General features: G+C 35.8%; 3 protein-coding genes across 5 annotated transcripts in view; 2 read left to right on the top strand and 1 right to left on the bottom strand.

Moving 5' to 3' along the window:
* The first annotated feature begins 271 nt into the window (after nt 1–271).
* lgals17 (galectin 17) lies at nt 272–8,187 on the top strand. 2 transcript variants are annotated; one of them, XR_006156550.1, is made up of 7 exons: nt 272–403; nt 2,348–2,388; nt 2,499–2,846; nt 3,660–3,929; nt 4,993–5,043; nt 6,526–6,790; nt 7,815–8,187. XR_006156550.1 is itself a non-coding variant. In XM_042739304.1 (6 exons), the coding sequence occupies exons 1-6, from the start codon at nt 387–389 to the stop codon at nt 5,266–5,268; spliced, it is 807 nt and encodes a 268-aa protein (XP_042595238.1). In that variant the 5' UTR covers nt 274–386; the 3' UTR covers nt 5,269–5,527. The 2 variants fall into 2 exon arrangements, 1 of the variants encoding a protein (XP_042595238.1); XM_042739304.1 differs by lacking the exons at nt 6,526–6,790; nt 7,815–8,187 and adding an exon at nt 5,189–5,527 and having other exon boundaries at nt 274–403.
* plin2 (perilipin 2) lies at nt 6,076–10,375 on the bottom strand. Of its 2 annotated transcripts, none has more exons than XM_042739301.1 (8): nt 10,237–10,375; nt 9,802–9,855; nt 9,371–9,566; nt 9,202–9,284; nt 7,794–8,079; nt 7,168–7,352; nt 6,938–7,069; nt 6,076–6,744 (listed from the first exon to the last, which is right to left on the bottom strand). In XM_042739301.1, exons 2-8 carry the CDS (start codon nt 9,829–9,831, stop codon nt 6,370–6,372), a joined length of 1,287 nt encoding a protein of 428 aa, XP_042595235.1. In that variant the 5' UTR covers nt 9,832–9,855; nt 10,237–10,375; the 3' UTR covers nt 6,076–6,369. The 2 variants fall into 2 exon arrangements, with proteins under 2 accessions (XP_042595235.1, XP_042595236.1); XM_042739302.1 differs by having other exon boundaries at nt 9,802–9,835; nt 10,237–10,298.
* A 3,211-nt stretch (nt 10,376–13,586) lies between these two features.
* The window catches only part of hip1 (huntingtin interacting protein 1), a 47,371-nt gene continuing 38,041 nt past the window's right edge, over nt 13,587–22,916 (top strand). The window contains exons 1-2 of the mRNA XM_042739293.1: nt 13,587–13,980; nt 14,053–14,173. Coding sequence (XP_042595227.1) covers nt 14,054–14,173 — 120 coding nt within the window. The 5' untranslated portion in view covers nt 13,587–13,980; nt 14,053. The remainder of the gene's footprint in view (nt 13,981–14,052; nt 14,174–22,916) is intronic.

The following is a 22,916-nucleotide window of genomic DNA, read 5'->3' as shown; positions in this document are numbered from 1 at the left end:
ATAGGCTAAGTAAATAACACTAGTAAAAATAGGTAGGCTATTCTGTAACAATTCTTACTCTTTATCTTCATTTTTAATAAAAAACTACACACTCCACAAATCTAAAATCAAAACTTTTCATTAACTAACACAAAAGTTTAATAAAACGTCACAACACTATTTCCAGAGACACGAAATTAGATGAGATATAATCTCAAAATTGTTATTTTGACTGACTAAATCTCTAGTCTAGCCTTATTTGTATAACATACCGAACGCTTTCGACTGACCTTAAACGTCAAGTTTCGTTTTTGGGGAATGGAGAGAGATCGGTTATATATTCGCTGCTGAGCTGTTTACACTCATTCAGCATCTCTTGCAGGAACAGGAGCCGACACAAATGTAAGATGGACAGAGATAACTGGTAAGAAACCTCTTTAATAGCAACACGGTAGAAGGTGAGGTGATATTCTGAGGAAATTTATGTTGCATTCTTTTAGGAATCAAAGGTTTATCAGTAAACGGTGAGGATAATAGATATCGGCTATAATCATGTAAACAACAATTAATTTGCGTCTTGTTTTCTAAATATCCATCCTAACGGACTGTTATCAAATATATTCAGGTCTTGTTGGTTTGGTTCTAGACCAGGAGCAGGCTACGTCTGTCCCGAAGTGCCGCTGTCCTGCAGAGTTTAGCTGTAACACTAATCAAACACACCTGAATCAAGGTCTTCAGGATTACTACGGCTACAAACAAGTGAGGGTTTTTTTTCAGGGTTGGAGCTAAACTCTGCAGGACATCGGCACTCCAGGACCTACATTGCCTGTCCCTGGTCTAGACTGAGGTCTATTGAGTTTAAGTTTCGGTTCACCGTGTCATCGCAGCTGCTGCAGTTCCAGGAAAATGAAACTGAAGGCGCAAGGCGCGTTCAAACACAGACGGACTGTATGGCAAGCCGATTTAGCTTTAAATACACCCAGCAGCGTTATACGGTGACCGGGAGGGGACGTCTTCGGTTCACTTAGTTTTGTGGTGGCCTCCAGATGCTTTGTTGAGGGAACAACATCCATTTCTCCTGGCCATGACTTCTTATGTTGAGGGAAAGATATATTTTTCTCATGGCCATGGGTTTAATGCGTAAACAAACCTGAGTGAACACAGCAACCCGGGACTATATATAAAAAACAAATTTTTAGTATTTTAACATTTCATTTATTATTATTATTAGTATTATTAGTATTATTTTTAGTATTATTAGTATTATTATTAACGTTTTTATATTTAGGTTATATACTTCCCCTTTCAATTTGTGTATCGCTTTACCTAGTTAACGTTCTGTATAATTAGCCTTTGCTATTATTTGCTACCATATATTTTGACAATTATGCCAATAAAATTTTGACTTTATGATTGTATTTATGCCCGTGTATGATGATAAATGAGCATGTTGTGTTTTCATTTACAAATGAAACTGTGTGAATGATTCATTCCTCAACGAAACACTACAGGATATATTATTGTAGTTATATTATAATTTCACAAAGAAATGTACAGCATTTTGTCCAAGCAATAATAAAAGGACACATTTAATTCATAATTTGTCTTAAATATCATTGTTTAAAAAAAAAACTGTTAATAGAACATGCTCTTCAATTGCACGCACCCCCTGTTCATAGTGCATGCTCTTCAATTGCACGCACAACCCTATGAATTAGAGAACATTACAATTTAATTTAGTAACAACTGAATTAGAGAGCACACTAATATAAATTAGTGTTCAGTTAAATTTTTACTAAAAATGCAACAGCAGAGCTAATTCAATTACAGAGCTCTTACAAGAAAATAAAACATTTACGTGCTGTAAATCTGACTGACACGACTCTCTGAACAGCAGCGCGAACAAACATGGCAGCACCCATTTCACGTTATAGATCACGATCAAGATCATTTAGAAAGGTTTTTAAATGACAAAACACTCATTTGTGAATCAGAATATCAGATAGTTGATGATATGGTAAGCAAGTTTGTGAATATTTTGAATAAAAAAGGAAAAACGGGATAAAAACGATCCATCTGTCATACAGTGTTATTGTGACTGCGGGGTGTCACATGACAAGCCTGACTCGTTGCCATGGAAACCTAAACAAACTCACTCTAGTATGACAGCTAGAATATTTGAAATTTACCAGTGAAACGGTTAATTGTTACTAGGAAAAATGCAATTAGTCTATAATAAAAGCTAAATTGGCTTGCCATATGGAACAATACTTAGTAGAACACAATGCTGTTGTACGGAGACTGAAAATAATAAATATTCTCCTCGCTCCGGTCTCAGTAGTCCTAACTGTAATTTATTTCTTCTCAGGATTTCAGCCTTTCTGATGCTGTGGCTTCTTATTTGTGTTGGCAAGTAGACAATGACAATGACAAAAATATGCCAGCTTTATCATTTATTAGCATTTTGCGCTTAAATTTAATGTCAAATAATGCGTATTTTATCAAACTTGTCTCTATAGGCTCCTCTCCCCTCTCAGTGGTTGTCCATGCCTCATCAAGGGTCGGTCTGCCAGCTGTCCTGCCGTGCTCTGTGGCATCACACCTGGAGTCTGATCGCAAGCCTCACATTCAGTGGCAGACCATAAGCGGTTCGGTGTTTGAGCGAATGGGACAGGAGCAGTTTCAAGGGGAGGCTTATAGAGACCGGGTGGATGTCCCAGAGGAACTGCTTGTGAGGGGAAACTGCTCTCTGTTCTTGCAGGATGTCAGATTCAGTGATGCAGGCATTTATGAGAGTTACTTGGTGGTTGGTGAATCAAGTATCAAGAAACGTATTTTCATTCAGAGCGTCTACCTTGCAGTAATCGGTGAGGGCATTTTATCACTAGAACACGTCTCACTTAAAGCAGTTTTGAATAAATAATCTGTGTTTGGTACAAGTTAAGCTCAATCGACATCTCTTGTGTTGCAATACACTGAAAAAATGGTGTAAAAACACTTTTCACTTAGAAACTGACTTAACGTCTAAAATATTTAGTAAAATCTTTACAGCTCACACAACACACATGCTTTAGCTGAAGAATTCATATAAGTTCTTTTATAAAATTATAATCTTCACATTTATGCTTTTAAATCCTCCAACATTTGGTACATGACCTCATGTATAGCTTCTTTCAAAGAAAGCAAAGAAGTTGGAATTATTAATATTATTTGTAGTAATCAATATTATGCCACAAATGCTGATTTAGATTAATTTATATTGCTTTAACATGCACTGATTTAATTTTTTTTATTATAATTCATTTTTATTTGTAAACTTTTTTTTTCATTTTCATTTTAGTCTGGTTATTTTAGTTTTAATAATGTTGTTGTGTAATTTTGTCATTTTTATTATTTCTAAATGTTTATATCATTTTTCTTTCAGTTTACTCATTTTATTTTTTTTTAGCTATTTTATTATAATATGTTAAACTAAATGAGAAATATTGCCTTTGCAACTTGCTGATATAAAATAAATAGTGAATAAAATGTAAAATATTTTATTTTACGTAACAAAAATGCATTTTTACTATTTTGGTTTTAGTTTACTAATAACTCTCTTTTAGTTAATGACTAACTATAATACATTCAACTATAATGACTAACTCTAAATTGATTCTTTGTTCCTCTTCCCATGGTAGATCACAAGGACATCAAATCTGTGCAGACTGGGGCAGAACTGATCCTGGATCTGCACACGCATCAAGCTGAGCAAGTGATTTTTCAAAACAATAATGAAACAGACTGGACAGTACTGTGGGAAAAAGATGCAGTCATAAAAAAGAAAGGTTATCTGGAAAAGAGAGACAAGAAGTTGATTCTCAGTAATGTTGCGGCCCGCAGCGCCGGAACATACAAAGTTCTTGACTCAGAGGGTTTGGCTCTCAGCACAGTGAAGGTCACTGTTACGGGTAGGTAACTGTACTGTTATGTACCGTCAAAAATCCAACTTTTGTTTTGTTATACAAACTCTATTTTCAAAAATGTTGACATTACATAAAATATTAATTATCTCTATGTAGTGCTTTTGAGTCTTTTTTGTTGTAAAATTTTATGTCATGTCACCATTACAGTGATTAATGTTTTCCGTGAGGTTTCTTCCATTTCAGTACATAAAGAACTTTCTTTGGTGAATGGATGTCATTTTATAGCCTATAATATTTTCAGTTTGCTCAACAAACTGATACCCAAGTTATACAAACTAAAAAGTTCTACATCACTATTATGTAATATCACTGCTGATATATATATTAAAAGAAAAGAAAAAAACATTAATTTTGAGTTTATTTTCAAGTTGAACCTCTTATTTTGTGTTTGATGAAAGCACAGAACAAATTAAAATTTTTTAAGTTGATGCAAAAACTTTTCTTTAAGTTGAGCAAGCCCAAAAAAGCTGGTTTTAAGCCAGTTTAAGCCTCTAGCCCTCTTCATGTAGGGGTTGAAATATAACTTTTTTTTTTAAGATTCAGTAAAATCAATGTAATATGTTTTTGTTCAATAATATTTTTTCTTTTGAAATCTGAGAGAATTTTATGGTACTATTTAATATTTATGCAATAGGCCTAATTATGATCATTTCCCAATTTCCCCCATCGAAAATAGTACAGTTTCCTTTTTCTAATAATTTTTTATTATTTTTCAATCAAAGCAGTGTTTCATGTTAAAATATTTAAAATGGAATTTTTGAAGGCATATTAATGCCATCTGGTGGGAGTAAATAAGTGTGTCTTTTTTGTTGTTGTTTTGTTGCTGTTGCTTCTTTAATATATCTGAAACATGTCCATGATTTTATTGTGTTCACATAGCTAATGCGACAAAAGTCATCCCATTCTGATGAAGCAAAAAATTTCAAAATTTCAAAAAGTTTCTGTCATTTCTGATCGAAAAGGCCCAGAGATTTAAGTTTTTCCTGATTTTTGTACAGAGTGGCCAGTTGTAAGACTTTGTTCATCTCAGTCTTTTTCTCAATTGTAGAACCTGTGTTACCAAAAGAAACAGAAACTCTGCAAATACAGTCTGCATTAGGTAAGCTGAAGACAAATCGTGTAATCGTTACTTGACAAGCTAATAAGAATGTATTAAAAAACATATCTTGACTGTGAAGGAAAAAATTACTGTTTCTTGCAGTTTTGGTCTTTATTGTTATTTTTTCCCACTTTTTTCATTTCAGGTAAAGCTACAATGAGTATGCCACCTTTAAGCCTCATTACTCTTTTCCTCACACTTAATGTAATGCTTCAAATGAATTGAGATTGTCCTGATTTTAACTTTATTTTTCATTTAACTTTTAACTTAACAATTTTAGCCTACATTGTGTGAAAACAGTTGTGAAAAGTGTTGTTTTAGATACTGTATTTTATAAGTCTGTTCTCTGTCTTTGCATCTATGAAAGCTCACATGTGTGAATACCTGAAACCTGTGTGTGTGACTTTTGTAGGGGTTAATTTATGTACATTGATTTTAAATTGTAGAGTTAATATATAACAAAATAAACAAATAGCAAAATATAGTTGTTTTTTTGAACTGTTCGATTTTTTTTTATATTTGAACATTTCAGCAATCCTGATATAGATTTATAAAAAAAAAATACATTTAGATTAGTAGAAATTTGATACAACCCCCCCCCCCAATCTACCTAAATGCATATATATTCGCGCAAATTATTCGTGATCCAGCTTCGCCAGCAGAAGGGAGTATAAAGTTTTTTAATGAATCTAAACAAATCGCCTTTCCTAATAATGTGCTAGTTAGCAAGTTTCATGAATGCTAAAGTTTACCATCTTGGAAGAGAGGGGCGGGGTCAGCAGAGTTCATTAACATTTAAAGGAACATGCAACAAAACAGCTTGCTGTAAACAGAGCTGTTTTTGACAGGGAAAAAAAATGTTGTTTTACACTACCATTGAGAAATTTTAACCAAACTATGTTCTAGACTTTCCATTAAGACCCTAAAGAATCAGATCAACTTGTGGAAAATTGGCATACGACGACCCCTTTAAATAAAAATATTATCAAAGTGAACTTTCCCTCCTCAAAACAACACACACAACAAGAATAATATTGTAAATGTATTATTTTATTAGAAATGTACAAAAAAACAAAACAAATTAAACTGTGTAAAAAGCACTATTTATACCTAAAAGATTAGGCATATGCAGGTTTAGAATAGTAAAGTTAAGATATTTCAGAAATATTATTCAGTAAAACTCTGTATATTATTATAATTGTTAACACAGAAAGTATCACTGCTTTCAAAGTAGAGAAGGATTGTACTGGCAGGAATGTGTGAGGGTACATGTATTTGTGAGATAGAAACAAATGGTTAATATTCTGAAATTTCATCAGTCTTCATTCAGTGACTCGAAGGGTCCATTGTTTTGGTACATTCAGGGCTGTTTGCAGCGCCGTGTTCCGCAGGTGGGTAAAATGGACCTACCAGCCAATTGAGAGGTGTATTGTTGAGCAGGTAGTCCATGACGTTATCCATCGAATCTCTTATTCTGCTCAGCTGGGATCGACTGGTGGTGAGGACGCTGTTGGACAGATCTCCTATAGCGGCAGCCTTACTGAAGCTGCTGTAGATCTCCATGGCGGAGTGGCTGACGGAGACGGCCTGGACCTGGATGTGCTGAGGGAGTCCTTTGAAGCTGGACACCAAGACCAGACATGTGCTCTGAAGCTGCTGGCTTAGGTTGTGGGCAATGGTCAATGTGCGCGATTCAATTTGCTGATTGAAAAAACATTTGGAAAAGAGAGTTTAACAAGTATAACAAGTAATTTTCCATCATTTTTTTTAATTATAAAAAACAAATAAAATAAATCTGGTGAAAATTCCAGAATTTTTAATATCACAATATATACTGCAAAAAACACAAAATGTTGCAGAAATCATGCAGCCCTAATTTCCAGTCACAAGATACCTCAGCTTCGTTGTCTGTGACCGTCTCACTCTCTTCTTGACTCTGAGAGACAGTCTTCCAACCCATCAGTGAACTCAGTTTCTCATGTAGCTTCTGGTTAGACACATCAAAATTGTTGCGGGTATATTCAATCTAATAAAAAACAAAACAAAAAAAACAACAACATCATATTAGAAGACAGTATTTTGACAGTTATTATAGATCTCTGAATGAATCTCAAATCAACTTACTAGATCCATGGTGTGGTTTAGCTGAGATATGGACTCTTGGCTGCGTTGTATGGCATTACGAACTTTATCGACGGCCCTCTGATAAGCCCTGTCCCGGACTTTGCTGGAGAGAGACCCCAGCCGTACATAGTAACTGAGCAGATCGCTGTTATTTTCCAGTCCTCCAGAGTTCTTCACTTCACTTTCTGAGAGAGATTAAGCATAGAAGCAGAACAAAGAAGCAACTGTTAGATTTGAGAATTTTATAAAGATTAGTGAGGCTCTTGAGACAAAAATTAATGTCAGATTGCAAGTGAAGGATCTCTTTGAGATGTGCCTAAGACTAAAGTTCCACTCATGAATAGAATTCATATTTATTTTCCAGGAAAATGTAATAATTCCAAGGACTATTTGAAGAAGCATATCACAAGATATGCAGTTCTCACAGTGCTTACGTAAGAGTCTCAATATATATACATAGATATTAATGCATTTAATGAACATTTTTTCTCATTTGAGGAGCCGGTTCCCTCAGATATATGGCATAATAGGAAAGAAAATCTTTCAGCTGAGCAACTTTAAGTCACAATCTAAATATCAGTAAAATATCCTAGTGCCAGTAAACCCGGTCCATCCCGTATCCTCACCTCTTTCCTCCTCTGTTTCAGGTAAGTACTGCTCCAGGAGAGTCTCAGATGTGCTCAGTGCTGTGTCCACGCTGCTGCTCATCAGTTTGACCACACTGCTCTCCATCACCGTTTGGACTCCACCGCTCACCACCGTCTTGGTCTTCTCCATGCCGTCCTGCACTGCTCCACGTGTCCTGTCCGTCACTTCACTGAGGGTGGAGGAAACAGACTCCTTGGCACCGTTCATGGTACCGCTGACGGCTTCCTTGGCTCCTGTCACTGCCTCTTTAGCACTGGCGACGATCTGAAAGAAAAGAACACCATTAGAGCAGTGCTTAGAGAGTACTGCTGTCAAACGATTAATCGCGATTAATCGCATCCAAAATAAAAGTTTTTGTTTGCATAATATGTATAGTTGGGCACTGTGTATATTTATTACGTATATATAAATACACACACATACAGTATATATTTTGAAAATATTTACATGTATATACATTTATATTCTTATATATAAATATATTTAATATATAAGCATAATATATATATTTTTTAAATATATACATGCATGTGTTTGTATTTTGTATATAAATAATAAATATACACAGTATACACACATATATTATGTAAACGAAACTTTTATTCTGGATGCGATTAATCACGATTAATCATTTGACAGCACTACTGGAGAGTGGTGACCATGTCTATCAACTCATGAATTGAAAATCCCATAGGAAAATGGAAAAAAGCTAATGCTGTTGTGACGTTATCCTGATCAACACCACACTGCGTTCATTCATTGAGCCTGGTTTCTCCAAGGTTTTTTTTCATCGATTTCTGTCACCTGATAGAGTTCGTGTTTCTTGCCTATTGGCTTGATTAGTTAGGGTCAAAAGACACTTAATTTTCAGTACTATCATGGACTTGACAGCACTGACTCTATCAGATGAAAACAAAACTTGAGCTGAATTGAGCTGAACAACGACACTGTTGTCTTCTGTAGAGCTGCTTTTATAGCCGAGTCGAATTTGTTCATAATTCATGTATATTGCAACATCAACACTGTTTCTGAGCTAAATCAACACTGAAAGTACTCGAGCTGAATAACAACACTACGGTCTTCAGTTGAGCTGCTAATCGCTGAATTGAACCCGTTTCATAATAAATGAACTTTACACTGTTACTGAACCGAACTGAACTGACTGGAGCTGAATAATGACACTATTGTCTTGCTACAGCTGCTTTATAGCAGATTTTCGACAACCACTCACTTGAGATCTCAGCAAAAACCAGTGAAAATGATCCAGACAATTCCTGATTAACAAAATCAAGTGCCACTTGGATATACATCACAGTAGGGAAGAAAAGATGATTGCAACTTCCGTTTCATGCCGACTTTAACATTTAGACAAATATTACGTAATACCTGATCAGATGGCTTGTGTAGGATCGGCAAAGTCTTCTCAATCTTATCCAGTCCTTTGCATGCCAAGTCATTTGCCATAGAGACTACAGAGAGACAGAGACTTTTAGTAAATACATATTCACACTAAAATCAGCCCTGATCGTAACCTGCAAACAACCTTTAAGCTTACTCTGAGGCTCTAGCTTGCCAATGATTGGTAAAGCACTGTGAAAAGCAGCTGAGGTTATGGATTTCACACCATTTTCAGCCACCTCACACACAGACTTCAAGTACGGATGGTTGTTCTTGGTGTTGCAGTACACATTAGACACCAAGTCATAGGTGGATATAACCAAGGGAAGGTGAACTATGCGTTCAACCACATTCTAGGAAGGAACAGAAAGGAATGAACAGATTAACTAACATTCAAACCAACAAACATATATATATATATATATATATATATATATATATATATATATATACACACACACACACACACACACACACACATATATATATATATATATATATATATATATATATATATTCATAGAATTAATAATTAGTATTAAAATTTAAATGGGATAAATTGTATAAATGAGGATTAAAACAGCACACCTGGTTATTCACAATGTCCATAGAAGCCATGTCACTATAGTAAACAGAAAAAATCTGCAAAAGATCAGTCAAACTGTTATAGGAAATTGAGATTCCTTTCTTTCTTCTACTATAAGCTTTACTAAAGATACACTGAAAAAAAATTATTAATTGAATTTACTATATTTTTTTACGGTAGCCTAAGTGGTTGCAATCAATTTATTTTAGCTAAATTTAAATAAACAAATTTAGTTGACTAACTTTCAACATATATATATATATATATATTTTTTTTTTTTATTAAATGTAGCTAAAATAAAATTGTTTGCAACCACTTACCTTAAAAAAATGTAGTATCATTCTTTTCAGTGTAGTAGCCTATTTAATGCAGTAAATAACCTTAAAAAATTAAAGAGGTTTAAATATCAGCATAAGAATAAAGAAATAGATCTTTACCTGTTGTGCCGTCTGAGGTTGCAACCCAAATCCCCGACCTGACTCTCAGTGACTGTAGTGAGGACTGAGCGACTGCTGCGGATCTTATAAGGATCTCTCGTGATAGACTGTAGGTGACGTCACGACGACTGATGTAGTGCAAAGGTCGGGGATTTCACTGTATGACATAAACAGTGTTTACAAAGGTCGTTCAGACACAGTTTTCTGGTACTTCTGTAAAGCTGGAAACATTCACAGTTGCGCCTGTGTAGCCGTTTCAGGCCTGAAACTTGTGACTTGTGCAGATTTGGGTTTAGGAAACTAGCATCTGACACATTAATGCAGCAACTTCCCGTTTTGCTGACTTCATAACTGAGTAATGTAGGTGAAAGTTCACACAGAGTCAGTTCAGGTGAAGTAGGGCAAGTAAGTGTGATCGTTTGCCCTCCACGTATCAGGAGTTCATCGTCACTAAGGATTTTGTAATCATGACATCATCCTCATCCTCATCATCACAGTGGACGTACGCTTCAACATCTCACTGTCATTAAACACATGATTTATGGGTAACGTTAAAAACAAACCTGAATAATATAAATCACCTATACAGGAAACTTGAATGTTTTTAATTAATTATTGGATCGTCACTTAACTTGATTTACATTTAGCCTACATTAAACAACACTAAATTCATTTTCATCGTTTGGTTTAAAATGACGTTAGCCTATTTATTAAAACCACGTCTGTTCCAGTATATCATCTGTCAGACAATAAATCTCATATGGTAATATCTATATTTATTTATGTTTAACTCAGCTATTCGGCTACTAATTTTTCTCCTTAATTATCTAGTATAGGACATCTCCCCAAGAGACGATTTTCCGTTCAATATGTAACACTTTTTTAGTTTTTTATAGTTGAGTCAGAAACACGGTTCCGTGTGATTCATGAACGAACCGTTCGGAAAGTTTTGTGAATCGAATCATTAAAAGGAATCGACTCAAAAGAATGATTCGCACAACGTAACACTGCTGAGGTGAACGCGGTGATTTCTGTTTCAATAACAAACACACACATGCAGCTGTGGTGTATTTCATATTTAAATGTATTTGTGCAACGAGTTAACTATTAAAGATTACAACCGGATTATTGTTAAATAAGATATACATATTTTTTTTAAATCCTGAATTAGATCTTTTTGATAAGATTTATTATGGTCTTACGTATTGTGATCAAGAAGGCCTATATCGTTTTGTACACTTAGATATTAGATATTTAAATAGGCGTATCATGCAAGTGTTGTAGCGTTGTAGAACCACTAGATGTCGCTAAATTAAAAGAAACGACAACTTTTCTTTAGAAGCTTTTCTTTAGGCATGCTTTCTGCTGGACTGAGGTTGGTTGCCACAGTTTTTATTCTTTGAAGAACTTTCTCTGGTGGAACAAACAGGTGCAGATGAAAGCTTAGGTGCTTTAAAAACAGACTAAAAAAAAAAAAAAAAAAAAAATTCCTGCATTTATGATTAAGTCACCAACCAATCAGATTTTGTATTCATATATATATATTTGGATAAATAGGCTATGATTATTTTTAGATCCTTTGCAGGTTGGAAAATAACAAGAGGGCAAACATTCAGATGTTTTATTTTGGTAACAGCATCCAGTAAACCAGTAATTAACCCTGTGCTGACCAACCCCATGTCTCATAATCATAGTGATTTGTAAAGTTAAAAATTACTAGAAATACTGAACCGTATGGAATTAGACCTCATTCATCCAAATCATGTCATCAAATTATATTATTTATAATGGATGGTAAATTTAAGGGGGGAATCAATCTATTTTATAATACAACATAAGAGAAAACATGATATGCTGTTATAGATGTTGGAAAAATGGCACTGACTGAAAGAAAGGAAAGATGTTTTAGGGATTATTGTGATGTTTTTATCATCTGTTTGGACTCTCATTCTGACTGCAACCATTCACTGCAGAGAATCCATTGGTGAGCAAGTGACTTAATCCTACATTTCTCCAAATCTGTTCTGATGAAGAAACAAACTCATACATCTTGGATAGTCTGAGGGTGAGTACAGCAATTCTTAAGCATTTTAAGACATTAGTACTATCTAAGACAGTGTATAGATATACAGTAAAGCAATCACATTTAGATGTTTTGGTGTCTTGAAATTCAAATGTCCTCTGCTGACATTATATATAGTGGTGTTGACTGTGGTTGGCATCTTGTGCTGACAAGCAGCAAAGATAATGATCACTCAGGACAAAGACCAGAATGACTTCACACTGCTGTCATTCTACCGAATCACTGAAACAAATCTCTGACTCGGCCATCTGACAGAATCTGCTTCGCTGGGAAATTGAATCTGGCTTCTGCCCATTTAGAGATAGCACACAGTTACAAGTGCCCCTGCTATCTAATATAGTTATGCAAGTGGAATCAGCAGACAATAAACTGACAGTGATGTTTGTTGATAAAGGAATAATGTGATTATTGCAAAATGACTTAATGTAAATTATTAATTGGTGCGGCAAAGAAAATACAAGTGAGATCATATAAGTCAAACAGTCAAGAGAGAAGTAATGTACAAAGTTTAGCACCTGCCTATGGTTATATGTCACAAACGATAACATAAATGCATCTACAAGGTCATAGAATCTGCTTAAAGGGATAGTTCACCCAAAAATAAACATTTTGTCACCATTTACTCACCATTAAGTTGAATTATGAATTGAAAGTATGTACTACTTATTCTTTATGTTGAACGTATTTCTTTCTTCTGTTGAACACAAAAGAAGATATGTTGGTAAGTTGCCGGTATAGACATGACTTCCATAGTATTGGGAAAAAATACTATGGAAGTCCATAGCTACCGTTTGGTTACCAACATCTTTCGTATTCAACAGATTTGGAAACTCATACAGGTTTGGAACAATCTGAGGATGAGTTAATGGTGATAACATTTTCATTTTTGGGTGAACTATCCCTTTAACTTCAAAACGGAACAAAGCACGTTAAAGATAGATATGGGCCTCGCTTGGGAGAAGGTCAAATGTGAAGGGTTTTATTATTATTATTGAGGTTAACACAAGGCCCCTTGCTCTGTTTCATTTCTCTAAAAACTGACATGTACATAAACAACACTGTGTTAAGTTGAACCAAACTTTTACATCCGCACAAAAAGAAGAATAGAATAGAAAAGAAAATAATTTAACAAAGCGTGACAGGCTACTTTTTAAATGTTCTCTACTTTTTTATTTTATTATGTGTAACTTTTTGTCACTATATTTAGTTTGTTCTTAATTTTTACTTTCTTGCTCATTTTTTATTGACTTTTTTGTTGCATTACATTATGTATTTTAGCATTGTTACAGTTTGCTCAAAACCTGCTATTTAATGCTAAATAATAAATAAAAATCGTCCCTGAGAGATATTCACTATCTTGAGAAATGCGTGTGAATCAGAATAACTGTTTTGAAGGGCAGGAGCTACTGCTGTTCCTCCAGCAGTGTGTGTAAGCCCTGGGAGGAGCCTGTGACCGTCGCTGCTCTGGGTTGAGTTGATTTGTATAGTATATCGCGCGAGCTGGCGCTGCTGTGAATCGCTTACAGATCTGAGCAGAGACGCGTGTTTTGCACGCTCGCGAGCACACAGCGGAGAGCGCTGGAATGATATTCATGGGCGGTGGACGTAGAAAATGACCTTTTGTGATAACGGCGAGGGCTGGGATTTGTTGCATCGCTAAAGTCAGTCTATTTTAACTACACTTTATTTATGTTGATTTAAGAAGTCTCGCGCAGTTTGGATTTTATTTCCAGAATGGACCGCGTCAAGAGCTCCATGCAGCAAGTCCCCAACCCGATTCCCAAAGTGCTCAGCCGTCGCACCGGCGGTGCCAACAGTTTGGAAGTTGAAAAGGAAAACTTCGAGCGTAGTCAGGTAAGGAGCTGTAAACACCACAGGGCAAGTTTTTTCATGTAATGTATCGCCAACGAGCTCATTGTATGGCAAGCCATTTTTTACATTTATTGCTTAAAACTAACTAGTAGGCTATGTTTTTATGTCGCTAGTTCTTGTTCTGATAGTAGCCTATTACAGTAATCATAAGATACTACTCATTCCTTTGCTGCTAATGGAGTAGTTCACATTTTACAGTTAACTAACATCTCTATTGCATTTTTAGTAGTTAGTACTAGATCAATTAAAATCTTACAAGTAAGCTATTTTTAAACACATTCACTAATAGCCTAAATGATCAAATATATTGAAATATAGCCTACTCTTAGGTGTCTAATCAAGTAGTAGCCTACTAGGAACTGAAGGAATCAGTTAATTGAAGGAAAATGAACTAGTGTCTACTAATATTTGACCACTTGTCAATTTTCGAATTGTGACTACTTGTCAATTTTGGAATAAGTGTTGAAAAAAAAAATTGTGAAGTTGTAAACAAAACAAATTTTCCAGAAAACTTTTATAGGAAAATTGAAATTCTAATTGTTCTGCTTCAACATTTAATGTTTAAGAATATGTGTTACTTGCTGTTTCTTTGTAAATATTTGTGAAATTTACTAGCAGTTTCTGAGTAAAGAAAGTTTCAAAGTAAATCCTACATTTTTTCAGTGTAATAATATCTAATACTAGCAAAACTGAAAAAGGTACTAGTCACTAGTGTACTGTTAGATTTATTTGTTTTTTAGACAAAATATTAGCAACACAAAATTATCTATTAAAGAAATGCATGTTAAACAGCTTGCCATATCTTTTTAAAAAAAACCTCTTGCATTCAAACAAACTATGGAATGAAGTAGGCAGTTAAAGAGCATTATTATTTATTTTTTAATTTAATGTATTAGTAAATCTAGCTAACACACACTTTATAAAAAAAAATGTTTTCTGATATGATATGTTAAGTTGTGAAGCTATTGGAAGTTTAAAAATCAGAGCTGACCCTATAGTGCTTACTTGTTAAGGCCTTTCCACACTAAGCATGAAAAAGCGAAGCGAATATCGGACGCGATGACACGCTGGAATAAAACAACAGATTCCTATGGAAGCTTGCACATAGTCCACAAACATTGCACCGAAAATTAAAAAGTTTTTTTCCGAACCAGTCCGACAAATCTTTTCAGTTTCGCAAAGCAAATACACGTGCCATCCAATAAGATTTGAGCATTATATCACGTAGCCAGAGCAACTGCTATTACCCAAAAGGTCGACGTGGTGGCGCTAAAAGCTCAGAAGACTGTATTGAGCACGAACGTAAAAACACAGAAGTAGAGGACACTCAAATTAACAGAAACCCCACGCTAAAACTCCCAAATTTACAGCACCCATGACAAAAACCCCAACTCAAAAACAGGCTGCTTGAGGCTGGCTGCAAAAGGGAGTCAGTCCCATAGACTCCCCATGTTAAAATGACCAACTTTACAGCAGAAAAAAACATGTTTACAGCCTGGTTCAAAAAATTATTTTTGTCTATATAGCTAATTTTGACCTTCATGACAACTGTGAGGGGGTTGAATTTTTTTATAACTCATCCGTTTAAATTATATTAAGCCTTAAAGTTCTGCATAATTAAGGGCGTGGCCACTTGAGTGACAGGTGGATTGGCGCTATTCAGAATGCCGTTGCGCTAGGTGGGCGTGGCTTCAGCAACCAGCTCCCGCCTTTTTGCCTATTTTCGATTATCCGGGAGAGTCACGCGGTGACGCGCTGCCAAGATGGCGACGGCCCGCTCTGCACACTTTGAGCTTCAAAACCGCTCTTCAGGAGTCTATGGGTGATGTCACGGACACTACGTCCATGTTTTTATACAGTCTATGCTTTCAACCAACATACAAAGAATATGGATGTCGAGATGTTGGTGTCTGAACATAGAGAACTTTTTGACCGTTTAAAAAAATCGAGTGAAACATTTTTCTACACATGACATACAAAAGCAAACAGACATATGATAATAACGATATATTTTCTCTGTGTGTTTTGTATGCAGCCCCTGGTATTTTTATAACAACAAAGGATGTTGATGACATACAAAGAATCTGCCTATTATAATCAAAATCAACTATAGATAACAATCGGAAGTTATTACAAGCACTCGATGATGGTTTAAAGTGACTTTTAAACAAATACATTAAAAATTAAGTGATGTGACACAGCCAAGTATGGTGACCCATACTCAGAATTGGTGCTCTGCATTTAACCCATCCAAAGTGCACACACACAGCAGTGAACACACACACACCATGAACAAACACCCGGAGCAGTGGCCAGCCATTTATTCTGCGGCGCCCGGGGAGCAATTGGGGGTTCGGTGTCTTGCTCAAGGGCACCTCAGTCGTGGTATTGCCAGTCTGAGACTCGAACCCACAACCTTAGGGTTAGTCAAACTCTTTAACCACTAGGCCACGACTTCCCCAAATTAAATATATAAAATTAATTATCAATTAATTATCATAATTCAACTAATTGTACCTCTGATTATATTATGGGATATTCTTGTAAGCATTAAAGATTTTTGTGTTTCTGTTGTAGAACCAAACTTTATTTATCTTAATTTAATGCTGTATATTGAGCAGCGGACGATATACAAGATGCATATCTGAGGAAAAATGCATTGTTGGTTGGTGCAACCTAGCGTGCAGGCGTGAATTAACAGAAGGCGAACAGTCATTTCGTGCTCGGTGTGAAAGCACCGTTCGTCTGCGATTCGCCTCTCTTTTTCATGTCGCGCTCAGTGTGGAAAGGCCTTTAGGGTGCACAAATTTTGCAGATTTGCTCACAATCTGCCCTTCGTTTGGTTCTTGAAGCAGCCTACTAATGTGTGTTTTTTCCAAACCATAAAATGGATTTTTATTTGCATCATAAAAAAGCTGTCATGTTTACAAAACTATAATTGATGGCCTGTTAAATTCAGCTTCGAGTTCAACAAACCTTTGACCATATCACACCTTCATTTTATCAGTCCACATTCTAGTGTCATTGAATCGGGACGGGACCAAAGTTCTACCTGGTACTCTCTCAATACAGATTTATATAGATAATGGTGTCCAAAATGCCATTAAATATTCAATTACACGCACACATTTGCAATAATATGACATTAATATGCATTATAAAAGGATATAGCAAAAGGTATAGTCAATAGTGATTTAGTCTTGTGTTTCTAAACTGATGGCCATGTATCGAGCAGATGCAAAAGCTTTTAGTGGTTTAGAGATGCAGCAATAAAACCATTGAGTTTAATGGTCATGCATTCTGGTTCTTGCCATAAGCCTATAGTGGATTTCCCCATGTCTTCAATATCTTGTTTATCATGACCTTTTTAAAGTGCACATGCATTGAATTATGCAGTCAGTATCTGGGTGCTTGAGCCTGAAAGTGTGATGTGAAGTATAGAGAAATGCTTTCTCATTGTTCATGCACTCTTCTCACTTCTCTGGGGGTCTTCCCCCTCCCCATCCAGACACAGCCATCAGAAAAAGTAGGTCACATGAATGAAGCTGCAGCCGACTGCCCTACTGGTGGGTTTCAGAGTGTTTGAAAACAGCATGACCTCGTTCTTGCCGAGATTTCTCGAGGTAGACATTGTGGCGGCAACTAAAATTTGCTTAATTTCTGGTTTGATATCAATGTCAGCAGTCTGCAGCATCGTGTTTGACTGAAGCGTGCAATATTCAGTCCTGTTTACAACTAGGACAGTGACATGGATTAGTGAGACTCATGTGACGCATGCGCTCTTGAACTCCTTTAGGACCCATCACTGGGTCAAACTCAAATGTGAGTTTCCCTGTTTTTAAAATAGATTTAATCAGTTTGATTTTTAAATGAACCAAAAACCCTGAGTGCTAAAGTTAAACTGTAAAGCCTAATGTGATCATTCACATCAAAAATAACACTTCAAACCGCACAAACTGATCAGGTCTCAGTAGGAAATGCTATTGTGAGCAGTCCTTATCAGCTAGTTTGCCTGGAGGAAGTCTGATCCCATAATATCCCGTCTCTTTTCTGCCCTTGGAACGCTATGTTTAGATTAATAGGCCTTCTGTGGTGTGAGTTCAGCCTGTTTTAAATGAGAGGATGTTAGTGTGGTGCGCTGTAATGACATGAGCATGGTTTGCCTTGTGGCTGGGTGTTAGAAGACTAGCGTCTACTTAACTTGAGTTTTATATGGAGGAAATCTAAGCGGGGAACCTTTGTTGTGGTCGTAGTCTAGCAGAGGGACATCCGGCCAGCCTCAGAATCCACACGGATGAAATAACATGTTAAAAGGGTGTTGCCAAAATAAGTAATCTGCAAATCAGTATGAACATCATAAACATCCCACAGAACATTTTGTATCAGGCGAAGTTCAAGATGGTCACTTTGTGCGACACTTTAGTTGACCGTCATAAAGTGCGATGATATACTATATATATATATATATATAGCTAATTAATGCAGCTCTAATCCAAACAATTCACAAATCCTGTTTTACATTTTTAAAAGATTGTTGATCTGTTTCACGTCAATGAAGTCAAATGAGCATATTCAGTATATTTTTCATCACTTTAAAGGATTAGTTTACCCAAAAATGAAAATTTACTGAAAATGTATTTATCCTTAGGTTCTCCAAAATGCAGATGAATTTGATTCTTCAACAGAACAGATGAAAATAGAAATGTAGCATCACATCACTTTGCTCACCAATGGATCCTATTCAGTGAATGGGTGCCGTCAGAATGAGAGTCCAAACAGCTGATAAAACCATCACAGTAATCCACACAACTCCAGTCCATCAAATAACGTCTTGTGAAGCAAAAAATTTCAAGTTTGTAATAAACTTATATATATATAGGCACTTTTGGCCAAAAATGAGACAATTATCCATAATAACACATCTTCCAATGAAAAAGTCTATCCCCTGTTGTCCTCTCACATAAAAATCCACCGATTTATTTGTTTTGGACAAAACTATCTGCCAAAACAGTTTTGGACTATTGTCACTTGTAAACCGTGCTTTATCTCTGCATATTTATCTCCTGATGCAGACATGATTTTTTTTATGGATAGACAACCTGTGTTTTAGCTGAAAGCAATGGTTTGAATTTGAAAATGCCTTGATCTCATCCTGACGGCACCCATTCACTGCAGAGAATCCATTGCTGAGCCAGTGATGTAATGCTGAATTGCTAAAATCTGTTACGATGAAGCAACAAACTCATCTACATCTTGAAGGTTTTAATTTTTTTGAGTGAAGTATTTCTTTAATGCTAATTTATGTCATTCTGTCTCTGTTCGTCCCGTGTCTGCTCTTCCTCCTCTTGTTATATCAAACTATCCTACTTTAAAGCAGTTAAGTTTATGACCCTGCATCTCTTGTGCTTGTGTTTCTTCCTGTGCTGGTACCGTGCTCATGGAGGAATTCTCGGGAGGAGCCTAATCTCTGTTTTTCCAGGACTCGCCCTCACAGAGCCAGACAGTCGTAATCTCGCCTCCCTCTTAGCAGCCAATCTCTACTTTCAGTGTTTCACTTTCTCTAGCTACAGTATTTTCAATATCCTACCATCTTTTAGTCTTTTTCTTTTTTCTAAATTAAGTATTTTACTGTTTCTCTGCTTGTTAAAAGTAACTTTTTAGACTCTTTCCATCTGATATGTGCACATTTACTGTAGCTCCTGTGGTTCAGAGGGTGAGGAGTGTTTGTTAGGGTCATTGACTGCAGGAGGGCATGTATGAAAAGCCCTGAGACAGCAGAACATGCAGGCCCTGGCCTGTGGCCTCCATTCGCTCGCTGTGGATTAAAAATCCTATGCAGTTTGGCGGGCCGCCAGTTGCCTGTGCCAGAAACAGTGTTCGGGTCATACTGCTATCAAACAGACCATTAATGCTTTACTGCAGGGAATGTGGTCATATTAGATGTTATTATTGTAGGTTTGTGACAAATTGTATGTACTTTTTTTTTTTTAGCCTTCTTTAAATTTATTACTGTGATGATCAAATAGGACCCCTTTATGAAGAACTCCCTTAGTATAAAGGAAAATATATATTTTAATGTATTCAGGCCCATTTTTACTGTATAATGAGAAAATTAGTCAGCATGGTAGTTATTCAAATTAAATTGATGAATTATATGAAAAAGTAAATAAGAAAAGTAAAAAGTAATATAAAAGACAATAAATATTGTTACAAAAAAGTAGTGCCATATTTGTCAACTACTGAACCAGCTAAACTGTAAGAAATACCCCCCCCCCATTGTTAGTATATAAGATGAGACATCCCATGTTGATGACTGCCTTAAATTAAATTTACAAAAGTGAACTTATATACATATAAAGCATATTAAAGTGCCGCCCCATTGTGGATTTTTGAAAATTACCTTTCATGCAGTGTGAAAACATACAGCTCTAAGTGAATGAAAACATCCTGCAAAGTTTTAAATCTGAAAGTGCACCATGTATAAATTTATTGTCTCTCAAAAGAAAAAATTGTTTTTAAAACAAATCCCAAGCTGTTTTATGTTGCCGCCCACTAGTTGGTCTTTTCGTGTTGGTTTGAATGAAAATGCAAATTCATTCTTTGCCACTAGGTGCAGCTTTTGGAGCAGTAAAAATAGCGGTTTCCCCGGTAACACTTTACACAAAGCAGCACTGAGCTCACAAACTCTGCATTATCAGGCATTACAGGCAAATAGAAATGGAAATGAGACCAATCAAACCAATCACCGCAGATTATAGTGTCATGCAAAGGAAGGGTTTGGAAAAATTAATTGTCGAGCGAATCGTTTGGGAATCATTGAGCAAGTAAGGTAAAAATAGATGCATATTATAATGAAAGTGTTTTTGACCTTGCATGCTTGTCACCCAAAACCAAAATATGAACCTTTCATTACCCATAATAGGGGCACTTTAAATGCAAATAAAGTGTCTCCTTTAATGTTTCTAATATCTGTATTATAATATATTATTATTGTATTTTAAATTAAGAACTTTTCTGACAATTGGGTAAAACACTGGTTTGAATGCATGCGTGTGTGTGTGTGTGTGTGTTCTTAGGGGATGTTCACACAGAATGCATTTTTCCATTCCAGTAAGCTACTTTTCTGTTGTTTTTCTATGTACACTCACTGGACGGATGTGTATGACCATTGCGCTCATGTCTCACATCTTTTGCAACGTCTCGCACATGAGTGCCGCATTTTTAAGATGCTGTGTCAAGTTGAAAGTATTTAAACTTTTACATGCAGTGACCCGTCCGAAGACACCAGAGGCAGGGCAAGTGTTGTAAGGTTTTGTTTACAGTAGCAAGTTGACATAGCAACTTTTATAAAGGGGACATTTTGCACTGCGCTTTTTTAAAACCATTCTTGAGTGCTGCGTCTCACGTTTTTTAAGACGCATAGACAAGTTCTGTGTGAACAGCCCCTTATTGTTTTTTTTTTTTTCCTGTAAAACCTGTATGTTCTGTATTTTTGTTTAGTCAAATTATTAAGATACTGACATTTCTATAATGCAATTTAATAGCCACTTTTAGCTCTAAAATAATTCCATAACTAGTCTTTGAGAAGTCATGAAAAATTCCTCGGTCAAAAGATGTGGGAATCCTGTGGGTTGTAGCAAAGGTCACAGTTATACAGTGATGGTTGATAGATCGTGCTCGGATCCGCTGTAACGTTAAATTTTTGTTCATTATCTAAAGTGGCCAGTAAACTTGTTGGTCATTAACTGGGGAGTGTAAGCCTGCAGTTTTCCAGGCTTGTGGTCAGTGTGAGCTGGACAGTCATAGACAGTGTGTGGGCAGTCACTCTACACTGCTGTAGCGTCTCTCTGGGTGGAATATGCTTGACCAATGAAGCACTGCAGTGTACACTCTCCCGATGGGCCTACCACACGGTACCAGGAAGTGACTGCCCTTTAAAGAGCACGCTTTGTTTGGAGAACACCCCTCCCCTTCCCGCTGCCACATTTTTCCTCTATGAGTGATTTGGGTGGCATAGTTTATGTAAACATTGACTGGTATCATGTCCAGATCAACTGATCTTGTGCCCTTTTTTGGACGTCTGTCTAAACAGTTGAGATTTATGTAAAAGAACTGCACATCTGAGAATATAACTGACATATTTTAGCAAATAATACAGATATACACTACAGTTCAAAATTTTGGGGTTGGTGAGATTAATTATTTTTTTTTTTTTTCACTTTTTTGAAAGAAGTCTCTTTTGCTCACTAAGGCTGCAGTTATTCAATTGAAATTACAGGAAAAATGGTAATATTGTGAAATATTATTACTATTTCAAATAACTGTTATCTATTTTAATATATTTAAAAATTTTATTTACTTCTGTGAATCAAAGCTGAATTTTTAAACATCTTTACTCCAGTCTTCTGTGTCACATGATCCTCCAGAAATCAATCATACATGTTGATTTAATGCTCAAAAAAAATTTCGTATTATTACCAATGTTGAAAACAGTTGCACAGCTTAATACGGTAGAAAGAACAGCATTTATTTAATGTCTTTACTATCACTTTTGATCAATTTAATACATCCTTGAATATGAAAGTATTAATTGCTTTAAAAAAATCTTACTGACCTCAATTTTTTTAATGGTAGTGTATTATAGTGGATACATTTATTTGTATTCTGATGTTTTTTTTGTATTACATCTACATTTGTAAACACATTAAATTTAATTTCAGCTCAG

Source organism: Cyprinus carpio, chromosome B15, assembly GCF_018340385.1.
Source record: "Cyprinus carpio isolate SPL01 chromosome B15, ASM1834038v1, whole genome shotgun sequence".
Classification (NCBI taxonomy): domain Eukaryota; kingdom Metazoa; phylum Chordata; class Actinopteri; order Cypriniformes; family Cyprinidae; genus Cyprinus; species Cyprinus carpio.
Note: the sequence above shows the minus strand (reverse complement) of the source record. Positions and strands in the feature narration are given on the sequence as shown.

What these genes read in the sequence shown, in the direction of transcription:
- plin2 (XM_042739301.1), bottom strand. Translation starts at nt 9,831, where the DNA reads ATGGCTTCTATGGACATTGTGAATAACCAG. An exon ending in TGGCAAGCTAGAGCCTCAGA is followed by an intron (nt 9,285 to 9,370) that starts GTAAGCTTAAAG and finishes GTCTCTCTGTAG; the next exon opens with TCTCTATGGCAAATGACTTG. An exon ending in TAAACCACACCATGGATCTA is followed by an intron (nt 7,070 to 7,167) that starts GTAAGTTGATTT and finishes GTTTTTTATTAG; the next exon opens with ATTGAATATACCCGCAACAA.
- lgals17 (XM_042739304.1), top strand. An exon ending in GTGGCTTCTTATTTGTGTTG is followed by an intron (nt 2,389 to 2,498) that starts GCAAGTAGACAA and finishes TTGTCTCTATAG; the next exon opens with GCTCCTCTCCCCTCTCAGTG. An exon ending in GCAAATACAGTCTGCATTAG is followed by an intron (nt 5,044 to 5,188) that starts GTAAGCTGAAGA and finishes TTTTCATTTCAG; the next exon opens with GTAAAGCTACAATGAGTATG.